Source organism: Lynx rufus, unplaced genomic scaffold (genome assembly GCF_022079265.1).
Source record: "Lynx rufus isolate CCGP_SWC_20201006 ecotype Redwood Valley unplaced genomic scaffold, mLynRuf1.p SCAF_6, whole genome shotgun sequence".
Lineage (NCBI taxonomy): Eukaryota > Metazoa > Chordata > Mammalia > Carnivora > Felidae > Lynx > Lynx rufus.
In genome coordinates, this window is record NW_025814878.1 from 123,179,695 (window position 1) to 123,196,022 (window position 16,328).

Genomic DNA, 16,328 nt, shown 5'->3' on the forward strand with positions numbered 1-16,328 from the left:
AAAACAAGCCCTTTCCATAACACTACGCAGAACCTAGGGAAATGATACGGGGTTTCCCTTCCATACTTTATAAACAAATTTACTGCAAGTAAGACAGATGAACAGAAGCAGAAATGGAGCTTATGGTGTGATTATTGTTAAATCAAAGAAAAATAGTGAAAAGGATGATTTTTTTAGAGAGTGAGAAAACCAACTGATAGCAGGCTGCTTGGCCTTTGGCTCTTTAATTAATTTTGCAGAAAGAGGGACAAATGACACTACCCAGGAGACCATGCTGCTACAGATGCCCAACTCCACCTCATGAGAAGGAGAAAAGCAAGCACAAATCAGTGTGATCCCTGGCACCTCTACACGATGAAGACAAAAACACCTTCCAGGGTCTGTTATGGGCTCACTAGCTAAGCAGCTGTGCTTTACACCATTTGCACCTGCAGATACACCTTCCATGTGGCAACGACTCACCAGGATGGTGTCTTCAAGAAAAGGGCAACATCACCTTGAATTACGATTTTAAAATACAAGGAAAAGCAGAATATATTTATGTTCTTTGACATATGTCAACGCATAAATGTGTAAATATATCTTACAAAGAGACAAAATTTTTAAAACGTTTCCCATGTTTAAAGATCAACCTTGAGTGAACTATGAGAACGCAGCTTCCCAGAAGGATGCGTCCCCTGGAAATTCTGGAAAGCTGATATTTTCCTTTAGGTTCTTCTTGAGTTCAGTAATGTGATAGGTCATCTTTCTGTGTCTATATGAGTAAAAAGAACAGAGTTTCATGGCCCTGTGGTATAAATCATAAACACCGAAAGCAGTGATGTCCAATTAAGAAGGAGATGTCAAAGCTTAACAGCGCTTAATGAAAGACAGGACATCATTGAACCATCTTACCTGTCGACGAATTATCTCAAGGTCTCTTTTGGCTTTATTCACTAAGGTTTGAATTTCTACAGGATCCTTTACATTCTTATTTTCTCTGAAGGCATCTCTTATCCTCCTGACAGCATAAGTTCTAAATGAATTCAGGGGAAAAAAAAAAAAGAAAAGGTGTCAGCGGTCTGAAGCTATGCTTTCAAATAAAATCAAAAGCTCTTCCTGATGAATTAACTGTCTGTATTCCCCTGTGGATAATCCACTTATATCTTTGCTCTTGGGACAGACCCATCTATTACTATTCTGGGATGACTAAGCAAACAGATTAGGGAAATAAATCTAGCGCAAACAAATCACATATAAATGGCAAACTGCTACGGAACTGCTCCTTAGATTACTGGGTCTTTAGTTATTCATGTCTGCATTCTCTCCGTTAACGTGGATAATTGAAACTTTAATGCACAGAGACAAAGCAAGAATTAAAAGAGGTGAAATGATGCACTACACATTCATGCACCGAGACAGTTATGACCTATGCTTAACTTGGTTGGGTCAGCTTTCTAATCTTGTCCCCTGTTTTAGCTGTTTGTTCCTTTCATGGAACATAACATATAAGGACCCACATTGGGACCCTACCACAGTTGAGGGTGGAGAGGACACCAAAATGCTTTCCTCCATCTTTAAAGTGCATAGATATGCATATACATGCACACACAAACACCCTCTCCCCTTCAATATAAATTACATGCAGCACAGGACGGCAGTTCAAAAGCACGGCTTTCAAATCACACAAGCTTAACATAAGCCTGTGTTTCCTCATCTGTCAAATGGGCATAGTACCACCTATTTCTCAGGGCTGCTGGGAGGATTCAGCTTAAATAATTTATGTCTGGAATTTGGCACAGAGATGGGTACATAGGAAGACCCAAAAACTGAAAGCTCTTCTTTTTTTTTAAAAGTTTATTTATTTATTTATTTATTTAGCGCAGGGGGAGGGACAGAGAGAGAGGGAGAGAGAGAGAGAAAATCCCAAGTGGGCTCCCCAGTGTCATGATGGAGACTGATGTGGGGGATCGATCCTACGACCTTGGGATCATGACCTGAGCTGAAATGAAGAGTTGGATGGTTAACTGACTGAGCCACCCAGGCACCCCGAAAATTCTTCTTAATACCCTTAATGCATTAGTCTTCTGCTCTCCTCACGTCACAAGCTCACTTTCATCCTGCATCCTCAGAGTCATACCAAGGTGTGTGTACAGAAGGCAGAATGGTCTGGATAATCAAGAGTCCTTAATCTGATGTACCCCACACGCAGATAGTAACGGCCTTAACCCATGTCTGTCTCATCTACAACAGCCTGAAGACAAGAGACTAAGGAGAAAGAGTCCAAGTCAGGCACATCAGATACCATTTTCTCTAGCCTTTTAATGGTATCAGATGGCTTTGCTTTTAACTTTAAACACCAGCTGAAGAATCCATGTGAAACTATTAGTAACATCTGCACATAGAGGCAAAGAAATGAGAGAAGGGAAATATTTCTTAGTGCTTTGGGAGATGGATGTAATTTACTGGGAAAACTTGTTTTAGAGAAGACTAATTTGGTTTTAGATCAACTTTTCTAAAATAAAAAGACATTTTAAATTAAGAATGCAAATATCGGGTTTTAAAAACAAAAGTAAAATGAAATCTTGTAACGTTAAGAATCGTAAAGGCAAGGGGCACCTGGATGGCTCAGTTGATTGAGCATCTGACTCTTGATTTTGGCTCAGGTCATGATCCTAGGATTGTGATATCAAGCCCTGCGTTGGGCTTTGAGCTGATAGTGCAGAGCCTGCTAGGTATTCTCTCTCTCCCTCTGTCTCTGCCCTTCCTCCCCTCAAAATAAATAAACTTAAAAAAAAAAAAAAGAATTGTAAAGGCAAAAAGCAGACAGTTTAGGAACTTACATTTTTAGGAGGTAAGCCACTGGGGAGACTTTCATCTGAGCCCTTTGCAGACCAGCTGGAATATTTGCAGAGACCCTCCTGGGTGCTCAGGATCCATCTTGGGGCAACAATGGAAATGGAATCCCTGAACTAGCAGACACTACGTAATGAAGGGCTCCTTCACTTGCAAAGGCACAGGAAAGTATTTTTACTAATAGACTATGTTAGATATTCTCCTCCTGTGTAGCTGCTAATCTAACAAAATTTTAGATAGTACGGAGGTAAGCTAAAAGCAATTTCTCGCGCACTGTCTTGCACAGCATGATGGTTATTAACACAACACAACATCACTGATCATCCTCGCACCCATACACTCTTCAAAACAGTTTCCTTGTTGTGGTGATGGGACCCGAGTGGACACCACAATTTAATTCTAATATTCTGTTCTATATGCAGAACTGGTTTTAGAACAGGAATTTACCCCAGGGAGTCATCCATTGTTTTAATTCTTCACTCAGGATGCTTCATGGGCTTTTTGGAAAAAATGCAATGGGCAAGAGTAGTCATTACTAAATTCATTTTTCTAAAAGCTAGTGACTAGCCCAGAATAGCTAGCAAAAAAGGAGTATGGCCTGGAATGGAAAGTCTGAAGTTCTTCTTAAGTTTAAAGAAATCAGAAAATAACTTATGGCACTCTACAATTGTATCAATTGGGCTCATGATCTGGTCTTCTACATATTCTGCTGTGCATTCTTGTTGTCTCCCCAAATCCCCAGAGTCCACACTTAATGGAATAAAGTTCTAGAGTTTGAATTAAATGTGTCTAAAGCAATCAAAAGTTGTTCAAAATCTGAATGCACCTTTACCATATACATGGTTCCTTCTTCTTTCCTGTTCTTCCTCTTCCTCCACTGTCTTCTCTGCCCTAACAGAAGACATTGCACAGGCTTGGAACCATGCAAGTAACATGACTATTACTTCATGAGCAATTTTTCAGTTTTATGAATTATTTCCAATGATCACAACTTTTTGAAGGTAATCACAAATCTGCCTGAATCTTCAAATTTCATAGGAGAGGGCTAACCAACCATCAATTATTTCATTTCTGTCCCTGCCTGGTTTTTATCCTTTGCATTTTTTTCTACCACTATTAAGGTAAACCATTTATCCTTGAACACATTCTGGCTATTGGCCTCTCAATCACATCACTGAGCAAGAACATTTCAAAGAAAGATGTGCAGACGCTGCTGTGAAAATGGCAGCCAGCTGCTACACAATGCCTTGCCTTAGGATCATCCTAATGGGAGTCAGATGCTGTTTGAAATAAGGCATGAAAAATTAACACATAAAAGGCAACAGAACAGCAAGAGCTATCAACCACGAGAAGGCAGACCACATCCGTGGAAACAGTAAGGCTTTGCTGCTCATATAGTCACCACTCTACCTCTACCCTCCTGAAGCTTGGCAGAGTTCCTTAGGGCTTCTTTGTGAAGGAGATTTCCATTTGGCTTTCCTTTTCTACCCCAGCCTTTGCTCTTTGGTTTCCCAGCAGCCCTTCAAGCTCTCCATCGCAAGGATCAAACTCCTTTGTGAGGGTCTTCCATGCATTGTAATTTCCCAGTCACAAAATAAACAGCCGGCAGTAATGAAAGTTCTGTATGTAGTTCCCAAGGTTTTGGTTTACTTTCTCCCCTTCCAGAACTAGTGTCAGCTAAATGCAGGCCATAATAATCATGGCACCTGGAGGCTCACACTGGTTGTAGCATCCAAAATGTGTGATTGGGAAATAAGCTGATAGAATATCCCTCATTTGCACCATCCTTCATAACCCACCCCCGCCAAGCCCCCCATGCTGGTTTCTCTGCTTATCCATCCTGTAAAAACATCAGCTGCTTTTTCCTTCTTTCCCCAACCCCAAGTCAAGTATCCCAGTAACAAAACAACTTGACCCTTCTTGTAGCCTCTCTGGGGCAAACTCCTTCAACTGCTTGGAGGGACATGTCCTCCATCAACTGGCCTTAACTCAAATGTGCCTTGCCCCTGAAGATCTTCCTTTACAGCCATTAGGAGAAAGCTGCTTAAATTTTGCCATGCCTCCAGATTCCATGGGACTGAGAGGAAAGTGCCAGTGTGTTCTTGGATCCTACTGCTGCTTACGGGTCATTGGTTCACCCCTGACACAGTTTTGAGGCCAAGTTACCTAATGTTAACATTAGGTACCTACGTTAAGGTACCTAGTGTTAAGCTACCTAACAGAGGCATGTTGTATGCCTCCATGACACTGTTATCTGCTGCCTTCTTGATATCAAGTCTCAAGATTCATCGAGACTTAATATCTAAATGGCACTCAGTGTACACATAGGCCTCCAGTTTTAGGTGACTTACAAAATGATCATAATTTTTAACAAAAATAAAATCATTTAAAGTCGATGATTTTTATAATGAGATAGATGACAGTGTTTGCAATCTTTTACTGAGTTATCTACATTTGCTTTACTGATGGAAAGTTCCACAGCTGGTTGGTTTCTTGTCTTGCTCTCTAGATCTACTAGTTATTTCTTCTGAGGCTCCTTTGTGAGCTCATCTTATTCGGCTGCCTCTTCTATGTTACATTCTCTAGGGCACGTATTGGACTTTTCTTTTTCTTTTTTAAAATGCTATTTATTTATTTTTAAATGTTTATTTGAGAGAGACAGGGGCAGTGAGGGTGGGGGGAGAGGGGCAGAGGGAGAGGAGGGAGAAAAGGGAGAGAGACAGAATCCCAAGCAGGCTCCATGCCCAGCGCGGAGCCCAATGTGGGTCTCAATCTCATGACCCTGAGATAATGACCTGAGCCAAAATCAAGATATGCTTAATCAAATGAGCCACACAGGTGGCCCTGGACCTCTTTTATTATGATAAAATCTCCTCCAATAATTGAATGTGTTGCCTAAGGTCTCATGATCACATTCATACCATTGGCTACCAGGTCTTTTGCTCACCCATGCCTCCTTTCTGAGTCCCAAATCCATATAAACCAATTGCCTTTGGATTTGCCATCAAAAGATACCCACTATACCCACTACAGCTTTTTCCACTGAGCACTTTCAATACTGAAGTCACCTCCCTCTTTCTTTCCTGACCCCAGTGGCCAGTATTTCCTTTGTAGGTAGGTGCATCTTTATATAGCTAACTACCTCAGCCAGATATTTGGAGATTCATCCTAAATTCCTTCCTTTTCCTTAATTCCTTATATTCAAGCAAACACACCTTTTACATCTCTTCTGAATCACCTTCCACTTCTCCAAACCCTCAGACCTCATCATAGTTCAGGCTCTTATCTCTCACACTAATGCAGTAGACTTGGGATAACTATAGCACATGTGTTGATCAATAAAATGGATACTACCACCAACAAAGAGAAAGCTCAAGGGTCATTTGAAGGTCATAAGTACTCAGGGTGGATAACAGGGTGAGGGACAGATCAAAAAGCTTCCTTCTTAGGAGTCCAAGTTCCTACTAGAATATAAGACCCACATAATAGGGTGTTTGTCTTTTTTTGTTTACCACTGGATCTAAAGTGCTTGGCTCAGAAATTGTACTCAATAAATATTTAGAGAATAAATAAACTTCTCAAAACATCATAGGCAACATTACAAAGATCTTGTGGGGTGCTAGGTGGCTCAGTTGGTAAAGCATCTGGCTTTTGATTTTGGCTCAGGTCATGATCACACAGTTCATGAGTTCGAGCCTCATCTCAGGTTCTTTGCTGACAGGGCATAGCCTGCTTGGGATTCTCTCTCTCTCTCTCTCTCTCTCTCTCTCTCTGTGTGTCTCTCTCTCTCTCTCTGCCCTTCTAAAGGTCTTTGGGAAAAAGACCAATAATCAATAAGGAAAACATAACAAAGAATAGGAAACTGAAAAGGAAACAGAATGAGAGGGTTTGCAGCATAAAGATGAGAGGCAGTGGTTACAAAATCTGCACTGAGAGTTCACTGAAGAAATTATGTACTGAACGCCTATTATGTAAGTGCTCTATGAGGTGCTGGGGCTACAGGGGAGATCAACATGGTTTTGGAGTCAGAGACTATATAGGAAATCTATTAGAATGAGATGAAAGACGAACTGGAATTCTTGGAAAGTGAACACAGAGGGCTAAGGAGAGTTTTGGGGGGCAATGGAATAGTTCTTATCTTGATTGGGGTGCTGTTTTCATAAGACCATCCATTTGTCAAAACATTGAAATTGTACACTTAAAATAGATGCATTTTATTGTAGGTAAATTATTTCTCACTAGGTTGACTTTAAAGAAAATTGAAAAGATAAATAGTATAGGAGTTATATCACATGTGCCCAATTTTAAGAGAAACAAAAGCAAAAAGATACCACCAACAAAAGACTGCAATATTAGAGGATGATTATATACATGGGTGAAGTAGAAATTAACGCTGTATTATAGAAACCAGGGTGGAGGACAAACTGGAAAATCAAATCTAAAGTAGAAAAATTATGAAAAATGAGAAATACGTATGAAAAAATTAAGCTTTGGAACAGGGCAAAGGTATTAACCTATGAATAATAAGCGTGAACAAACTGAACTGGGTAGATAATTAAAGTTATAATAGAAGAAAATGTGCAAGGAGTGATTATGAAAAATTGAGGAGACTCATTGAGATTTAACAACTAGAGTACAATGCTAAGATGTTTACTTATAAAACCGTGAACTCCAAGGTCAGAGAAAAAATAGTTTAAGAAAGGATAAAGAGGGGCGTGGCAGGGCTCAGTTGGTTGAATGTCAGACTCTTGATTTCAGCTCAGGTCATGATCTCATGGTCATGGGATTGAGCCCTGTGTTGGGGTCTGCAGTGGGTGTGGAGCCTACTTGGGCTCTCTCTCGCTCTCTCTCTCTCTCTCTCTCCCTCTCTCTCTCTGCCCCTCTGCTAGCTTGCTGGTGCATGCACATGGTCTCTCTCTCTCAAAAACAAAAGAAGGATAAAGAAAAAACTTTATAGTTTTTATAGTAGTTTTATAGTAGGAGAATGGAACATAGGTAAGTATATCCTCAGATTTCTGTTTTCAAAACCACAAAGAAAAAGGCTGTTTCCACAGTCATTTGTTGTTTTGAGGGCCCAAAGGGAGAACAAAATATTATCTGTGATTGATGGCACCAAGTACCATGCACAGGCACTATGCTAAGTACTAGATACACATGATCTCATGTAATCTTCACAAAGCATGGCTCAGAGAGATTCAGAACATTTAGGCCACGATGACATGTCCAGTAAGTGGCAGACTTGGGTTCTGAACCCAGTTGACTACAGCCTGTGATTTTCAACTCCAGGCCATGCCTCTTCCAGAGGTTGATAAACTCCACCCAAATTGTGATAAGCACTTGGTATAAGCCAAGGTGTTATTCATTGGAAAAGGCATTAAAAAAATTGTCTCTGGCATCACAAAGCTTAAAAAGATCATCTGATCTCTCAATGCTGCTTCAGGTGGTCCTACAAATAGTTCAAGTGCCAAGCATGTCTTATGAAAAGACAAGGAGCTGAGAACATTATGAGGAAAGAGCTATTGATACAAGCAGAAAGAATATGTGAAATAATTGAGATTAGTTGTTCTCAAAAGGAGGACAGTGATCAATAAGAAGGGTTGTGGAGAGAGGAGGTGAAGTTACTATTAGAAAACCTACTTTGGAGACCAAATCTTCTTAGTTTTTGGGCAGCTGTAAACAAAACCTACTATATACTTCCCTGTTAAAAATCCCCTAATGGCATTTCATGATCTTCAGGATAAGGGTCAAACGCAGGGACAGTATAGCCCTGCTCATCTCTCACATTCCATCAAGCACCATTTCCAGCATGGACCACCAACCCTAGCCTGGCATTTCTCTGTACAAGGAGTGTCCTCCTCCAGCCTGATTTCTTGGCTAACTCCTACTCGTCCTTAAAGAGCTAACCCAGTTAGAAACAAATATGACAAAAGATTAATATCCTTAGCACATAAATAGCACATATAAATCGAGTGGAAAGACATTAGGACCACAGTAAATAAATAAGAGGCCAGAAACAATAATTCACAAGAGAGCACAAAGAGTGACTAAATTTAGAGAGATAAATGGACAGAGATACATGAATGTTCCACCTCAGTCATAATCAGAGAAATGCAAATTTAAACAAGGTGGGATTTTCTGCTATCACATCAGCAGTTTTATTTTTTATAAATAAAAAACAAAGGGCCTTTGCATCCTGCTGGTAGGTGTAGGAACTGCACTTCCTCTGGGGGAAAATAGCATGATAATGTGTAAGAATGTTCATAATTGTTTATCCAGGAATTTTTTTGGCAATTCTGCAGAAATAACCTGAAACATGCACAAAGATGCATACTGAACGATGTTCATTATAGAACTATTTGTAAGCATTAAAAATAAAAACAACCCTAAACATTCAATAATGGAGAAAGGAGTACATACACTATGAAATTATGCAGCTTTTAAAACTTTTTAAAAATTTTTATTTGAGAGCAGGAGAGAGAGAGAGAGAGAGAGAGAGAGAGAGAGAGAGAGAGAATCTTAAGCAGGTTCCATGCTCAGCATGGAGCCTGACATGGGACTCGATCCCACAACCCTGGGATCATGACCTGAGCGGAAATCAAGAGCTGGATGCTCAACCAAATGGGCCACCCAGACACCTCAAAATTATGCAGCTTATAAAACAGCTCAGGTCATAACTCAGGTCACAACTCATGGTTCATGTATTCAAACCCCATGTTGGGCTCCTCGCTGACAGTAGCAGTGCCTGCTTGGGATTCTCTGTCTCTGTCTCTTTCTCTCTCAGCCCCTCCCCTGCTCACTCTCTATCTCTCTCAAAATAAACATTAAAAAAAAAAAAACAACAACCTTGAAGTCAAAGGTGCAAAAGTCATAGCTTTTAAAAAACATCAGAAAAAAGATCAGTTTCCCTCCCAGTTCTCTCTGGATGCAATTCACAGCTGTTTCTTACTAGCCTCCGAGAGATAGTAGATTCATGTTAAAACCTCTGTACTCAACATACTGTGTAACTTAAAAACTTTAGTTAAAATGTATCAGGGAGCATTTCATATCAATATAAATGGAGTTGACTCAAGTCATAAACAGTTGTGTCCTATTCCACTGTATGGGTGAATTAGGATTCACTTAGCCAGGTTGTTTGAAATCTTGCTATTACAAACAATGCTGTAATTAATCAATATCCTTGTTTACAGTAGCATCATGTATGTGTGTGTCTGTGGGATCAATTCCAAGAAATGGAATTTGTAGGGTGAAGCATGTGAATTTACAGCTTTGATAAAATATTGTCCAAATTCTGCATACAGGTTCCAGCAGCAATGTAGAAGTATGACTATTTCCCAACACCTTTGCCAAAACAATGTGTCATTGAAGTTTCTGATCTTTGCTAATCTAACTGGTGAAAACAGTATCTCACTTTATTACATTTTTTTTTGTTGAGATATAATTAACACATAACATTGTATTGGTTTCAGGTGAAAAACATAATTTGATATCTGTATACACAGTGAAACGATCACCACAGTAAGTCTAGTGAACATCTGTCACCATACAAAGTGAACTTAAGGACCTACTCTCTTGGCAACTTTCAAGTGTGCTCTAGAATATTATGGACTGTAGTCAGCATGCTGCACATGTTACATCCCCATGACTTCTTTATGACTGGAAGTTTGTGTCTCTTCACCCTCTTCATCCGTTTTGCCTACTTCCTATTTGGCAATCACCATTCTGTTCTCTGTATCTATGATTTTGGTTTTGTTTGTTCATATGTCATTTTAGATTCCACATGTAAGTGAAATCACACGGTATTTGTATAATATTTCCTTTAGCACAATTTCCTCAAGATTGGTCCATGTTATTGCAAATGGTAAATTTTTTAAAATTAAATTTTTTTTAATGTTTATTTATTTTTGAGAGAGACAGAGCATGAGCAGGGGAGGGGCAGAGAGAGAGGGAGACACAGAATCTGAAGCAGGCTCCAGGCTCTGAGCTGTTAACACAGAGCCTGATGTGGGGATCGAACTCACAAACTGTGAGATCATGACCTGAGCCGAAGTGAGATGCTCAGCCGAATGAGGCACCCAGGTGCCCTGAAAATGGTAAGATTTTATTCTTTTTTTACAGCTAATATTCCAGTGTGTGTGTGTGTGTGTATGTGTGTACATACACACATCTTCTTTATCCATTCATCCACTGATGGACACTTAGGTTGTTTCCATACCCTGGTCATTATAATTCTACAGTGAACATAGGTGGGTACATATCTTTTTGAATTAGCGTCTTCATTTTTTCAGATACATTCTCAGAAGTAAATTTTCTGGATCATATAGCAGTTTTATTTTTAATTTTTTGAGGAACCTCCATACTGTTTTCCACAGTGGTTGCACCAATTCACATTTCCACCAGCAGTGCACGATGGTCCCTCTTTCTCCACATCCTCACCAACACTTGTTTTCTTTTTGATACTAGCCATTCTAACAGGTGTGAGGAGGTCTTTTATTGTGGTTTTGATTTGCTATTTCCCTGATAATTAGTAACGTTGAGCATCTTTTCATGTGTCTGTTGGGCATCTATATGTCTTCTTTGGAAAATGTCTATTAAGATTCTCTACCTATTTTTGAGGAATGAAACTTTCACAAGTTTAAGGCCATTTATATTTCTGTTTATATCCTTTACCTTTTAATTTTTGAGGAATGAAACCTTTTCACAAGTTTAAGTCCATTTATATTTGTTTATATCCTTTACCTTTTCTTAACTGAATGGTTTTTCTTTTTGATTCATTGGTGACATCTATTGTAAGGAGTTGCAATGTTCTTCTTGGTTTGTCATTTGGCTTTAAGATGTTTGTGTGTTTTTGTCATGGAGATGTTTAATTCTTATGTAGTCAAGTGTATCAATTTTTATGGTATGGCTTCAGGGTTAATTATCATATATTCAAAAAGCCTTCTCTATTGCAAAATCACAAGAAAACACTGATCCATGTATTCTTTTTTTTTCTATTTTTTTTTTTAACGTTTACTCATTTTTGAGAGAGAGAGCATGAGTGGGGAAGGGACAGAGAGAGGGAGACACAGAATCTGAAACAGGCTCCAGGCTCTGAGGTGTCAGCACAGAGCCCGACGCAGGGCTTGAACCCACAGACTATGAGATCATGACCTGAGATGAAGTCGGATGCTCAACCGACTGAGCCACCCAGGCGCCCCTGATCCATGTATTCTTGAGAACTTTTATGGATTAATTTTTTGTTTCACTCTTTCTGGAATTTATTTTGGTGGAAGGTGTTGAATATGAATCTTAACTTTACACCATTCACTAAGAGTACGTTTTAAAATTTTTTTTCTAAGTTTATCTTGCGAAAGACAGAGACAGCATGAGTAGGGGAGGAGCACAGAGAGAGGGAGAGAGGGAGAGAGAGAGAATCTCAAGCAGGCTCTGCGCTGTCAGCGCACAGCACAATGAGGGGCTCAAACCCATGACACCGTGAGATCATGACCTAAGCCAAAACCGAGGGTCAGATGCTTAAGTGATGGAGCAACTCAGGTGCCACGAGTACGTTTTTTAAAAGAAGGATGTAACTGTATACTCAGAATGACCTAAATTCTGGAATATGTAGCCATAGAAAATTAGAAGAAAATATAATGGCATATTAACAATAATTGCTTTTGGGTATTGGAGTTTATGCTTTCTAAATTATTACAATCAGAATTATTTCCTCATAGGTTCCTAGTGACAACATAAAATCAGCAATACACTACAATAAAGAAGAATCTGCATTAGAGAAGGCTCAATTTGTGGGAGAAGAGATTGGGTTTTGGATCTCTGGTGAGAAGGTCCAGGCTGGCAATGAACTTGAAAATCCCTGATAAAGAAGAGTGAGGCACAACCATTGGGGGTAGATGTGATTGCTGAGAGGAAAGCAGTAGGATAGGAAGAGAAGCTGGCCCTGGATAGAGCCCTGGAGACACAGTAAATATTTAAGGGCAGGCACAGGGTATCAGAGTAGAGGCAGGAAAGACAGACAGCAAGAAGACATACTTAACAAGTGGAGAGTAAAGAAGACTGTCACAGGTCCTACAAAGGGTAAGACAAAGGCTGAAAAGAGCCCCGATGAATTTAGAAGTCAGGATGTTATTAGTAACTTTAGCAAGAACAACATCAGCATATACTTACTGGACAAAAATTAGTAAATGTATAGAGGAAAAAACCCTAAATTCTTGAAGACACACTCATAAATAATAATTGAGCCTAGAAAAAAATTCATGACATAATAAGAATATTTTTAAAATAATGACAAAGATTATGCATAGAATTTTTGGAATGTAGTTAAAACCGTTCTTAGATGAAAATTAATGGCTTACATAGCCCTATTAGTAATAAAGTAAAAGCAGAGTTTAATAAATTAACAATGTTTGTTAACATTTTACAAAGGAAAAACAGTATCACATAAGAAAATAGAGGAGGAAACAAGGTATTTTTAAAACATGTCAAATGAATTAAAAATGAAAAAAAAAACCAGTGGGATTAGTTAAGACAACTGATTTTATTCTTTTATGTGATAGCTTCTGGGGTATACATCGGAAAACAAAATTATGAGAAAAAAAAGAGTGAGGAGGATTGGAAGTTTGAGGAGAGGGGTTTAAAAGAATCCTTTCAGAAATTGAGAGCATTCACAGACTCCAGAAGTTGCCAGACAATGTGAAGGGGCCAGCTGAGGTTGGAAATATCCAGAATGCTGGTACCAATTTGCCAAACATCTAGTCCAGGTCTAGTTATGGAAAAGACAGACGTTTGAGGAAATCCATACTTGCAGGTTTGACAGATGAGACTAACAACAGAAGGGCGAGACAGAGAGCACCCAAGAGAAAAACTTTCCACGGATTAAAGGAGGTGGTGCCAGGAATTTCTTCCCCCATGGGATGAACTTCTGAAAACCCCCAGTTCTTAGAACTTAGGCTATCACCCCACTCAGCCCCCTTTGTGGGATTCATCCTAATCTAAATGTCCAATAATAAACCAAGAAATTATGGTAAATTAATGGACAGTATCTATTAAAATAATAAACATGAAAATTATGTACAAATGAGTAAAAATGTACGTAAAAAATCACTTAAAAACGTATTCATGTAACTGTAGATTTTAGGTAACTCTCCATAGAGAATTTTTTTTTGAAGTTTTACTTATTTACGTAATCTCCACTCCCCACGTGGGACTTACACTCACAACCCAAGATCAAGAGCCCCATGCTCCTTTGTCTTTTTAAATGTTTATTTATTTTTGAGAGAGAGAGAGAGAGAGAGAGAGAGCGCGTGTGCGCACGTGCGGGGAAGGGGCAGAAAGAGAGGGAGACAGAGCATCCACCTGGCTCTGTGCTGACAGCAGAGAGCCCCATGTGTGGCTTGAACTCATGAACCATGAGATCATGACCTGAGCTGAAAAGTCTGATGCTTAACCCGCTGAGCCACCCAGGTGCCCCACGAGCGCATGCTCTACTGACTGAGCTAGCCAGGTGCCTCTATGGAGAAATTTTTAAATAGTCTCTTTAAAAAAACACCTAATAAAATAACAGAAGGAAAGAAAGGCAGCACCATCCTGTAGCAGATGTTCTCCTCAGGCCCTAGAGAAAAACTTTAGAATCGCTCTGTCTAGGTTTCCTTTTTGGTGCTTAAAAACATTTAGTATCTTTAACCTATAATTCATCAAAATTGAACTTGTAATTATCACTTGGATCCTTCCTCACAGCCACTGACATTTTGTTGCAAACAAGATTTTTCAAAACGTAAACCAATTTATCAAAATAAAGGCCACCTATACAACTGTGGTCCAGCTTTCTGCAGTAAGGCATGCAGATCAAGTAATGGGGAGGTCCTGGCTTCTCTTTTATTTCATTTTAGACATGGCTGTTTAGAAAGTGCAGTCCCCTGTAAGCTAAATCCAAGAGCTGGCAGCTGAGGCTCAGATCCATGGTCCATTCCTCACATACTCGTGGACTGAAAGATGAACAGGTCCTGCAACTACTCTTATTAGGAGAAAAACAAGATAATACTCAAGTATTCATTGTCCTCGTATCCACAAATCCTCTTCTTATGGAACTGGCCATATTTCTTTTAAAAGTATCACTGTGACATAAAGGCTCCGTGTGCATGGATAGGATTTTCTGGCTCTGTTTCTCCCTGCAACTACCAGAAATGAGCTTGACCTAATACCAAAAAAGCAAGTTCAAGTTTTCATTATGTAATAAGGGATAATAAAAGTCAGGCTCAGAATACAATTAAAAAAATTGTTTTAAGTTATAGTGTGAACCAGCCAGTGTAAGACATGATTTTTTTTTTTTGGCAGAGAATGTTTTTTATTTTTTATTTTATTATTATTTTTAATATATGAAATTTATTGTCAAATTGGTTTCCATACAACACCCAGTGCTCATCCCAAAAGATGCCCTCTTCAATACCCATCACCCACCCTCCCCTCCCTCCCACCCCCCATCAACCCTCAGTTTGTTCTCAGTTTTTAAGAAGGACATGACCTTTAGATGACTTAAAATTTATGGAGAATAATTATCTACAATAGAATATTCAATTAATTAATTCTGGATTTTCCATTTTTGGTGGGGAGGAGGGTAAGCAGGAAAAATGGACAAGTCTTGGTCATTAAACTCAAATGTCTTCATTAAAATTTCCTATCAGTGCTGCTAAAAAAAAAGCACCAAATAAAATGTCTTTTGTTTTATTCTTTCCTCCTGCCATCAGTCACCAGCAACAATAAATGAGCAAAGAAGGAAAGACAAGAGGGAACACAGATAAGTCACATAGCTTGTGCTCAGTGTATTATTAAGGATAATTCACAGGCAAAAAACAGAATGATTCTCCCTCCCCCTTCCTACAATGTAGGAAATAGCAGAATATTTGCTGAGTTATTCAGAAGAAAAATCGACATAAACATATATCAGGTATATAGTACCCATACCCATCCACAAGAAAACTAGAAACCAGGAGATAAACTAAAAAGGTGTCAGGGCCTGGAATCATGGCTGCAAAGTACAGTCAAAATCCTCGTGAGCTTCCCCTGAGTATCTTGGCTTTGGAAAGGATAGGAAGGGACAAGCTGGCTCAGTTCCCGCAATCCCTGAATACCGGATTGAATCCAGGGCAAGGGAGCCCATTAGCTTAACTTTACTTTGCTTACTTAGAGTTAAAGAGTTCTGAATGTTATATGTAAATTTATGCAAATGAAAACATTAATCATAGCCCTAGAATTACTGACAAAATCTAGTAGCCCTTTCTCCCTTTGGAGAGCTTTAATTTTGCTTTTCATAGAGAAGAGGCATCTCTAAAGTCTTGTCTAGTCTAAAATTCTATGAATTTAAAAATGCAATTAACCTCTATGTCTCCTGGGATGTCATAAGCAGCAGGAGGCATGGAATACAAGCACTGTAATAAAGCGATGGCTATTTTGGTCTAGGTACTGTATCGCTTTGAAATAAAGTTTGTTTGCTTGGCCATCTA

General features: G+C 39.2%; 1 protein-coding gene across 2 annotated transcripts in view; it reads right to left on the bottom strand.

Annotated features, from left to right (window-relative positions):
- The window catches only part of LYRM4 (LYR motif containing 4), a 173,281-nt gene that overhangs the window by 126,879 nt on the left and 30,074 nt on the right, over positions 1-16,328 (bottom strand). For both annotated transcript variants that reach the window (XM_047102494.1, XM_047102495.1), the window contains exon 2: positions 895-1,015. In XM_047102494.1, coding sequence (XP_046958450.1) covers positions 895-1,015 — 121 coding nt within the window. The remainder of the gene's footprint in view (positions 1-894; positions 1,016-16,328) is intronic.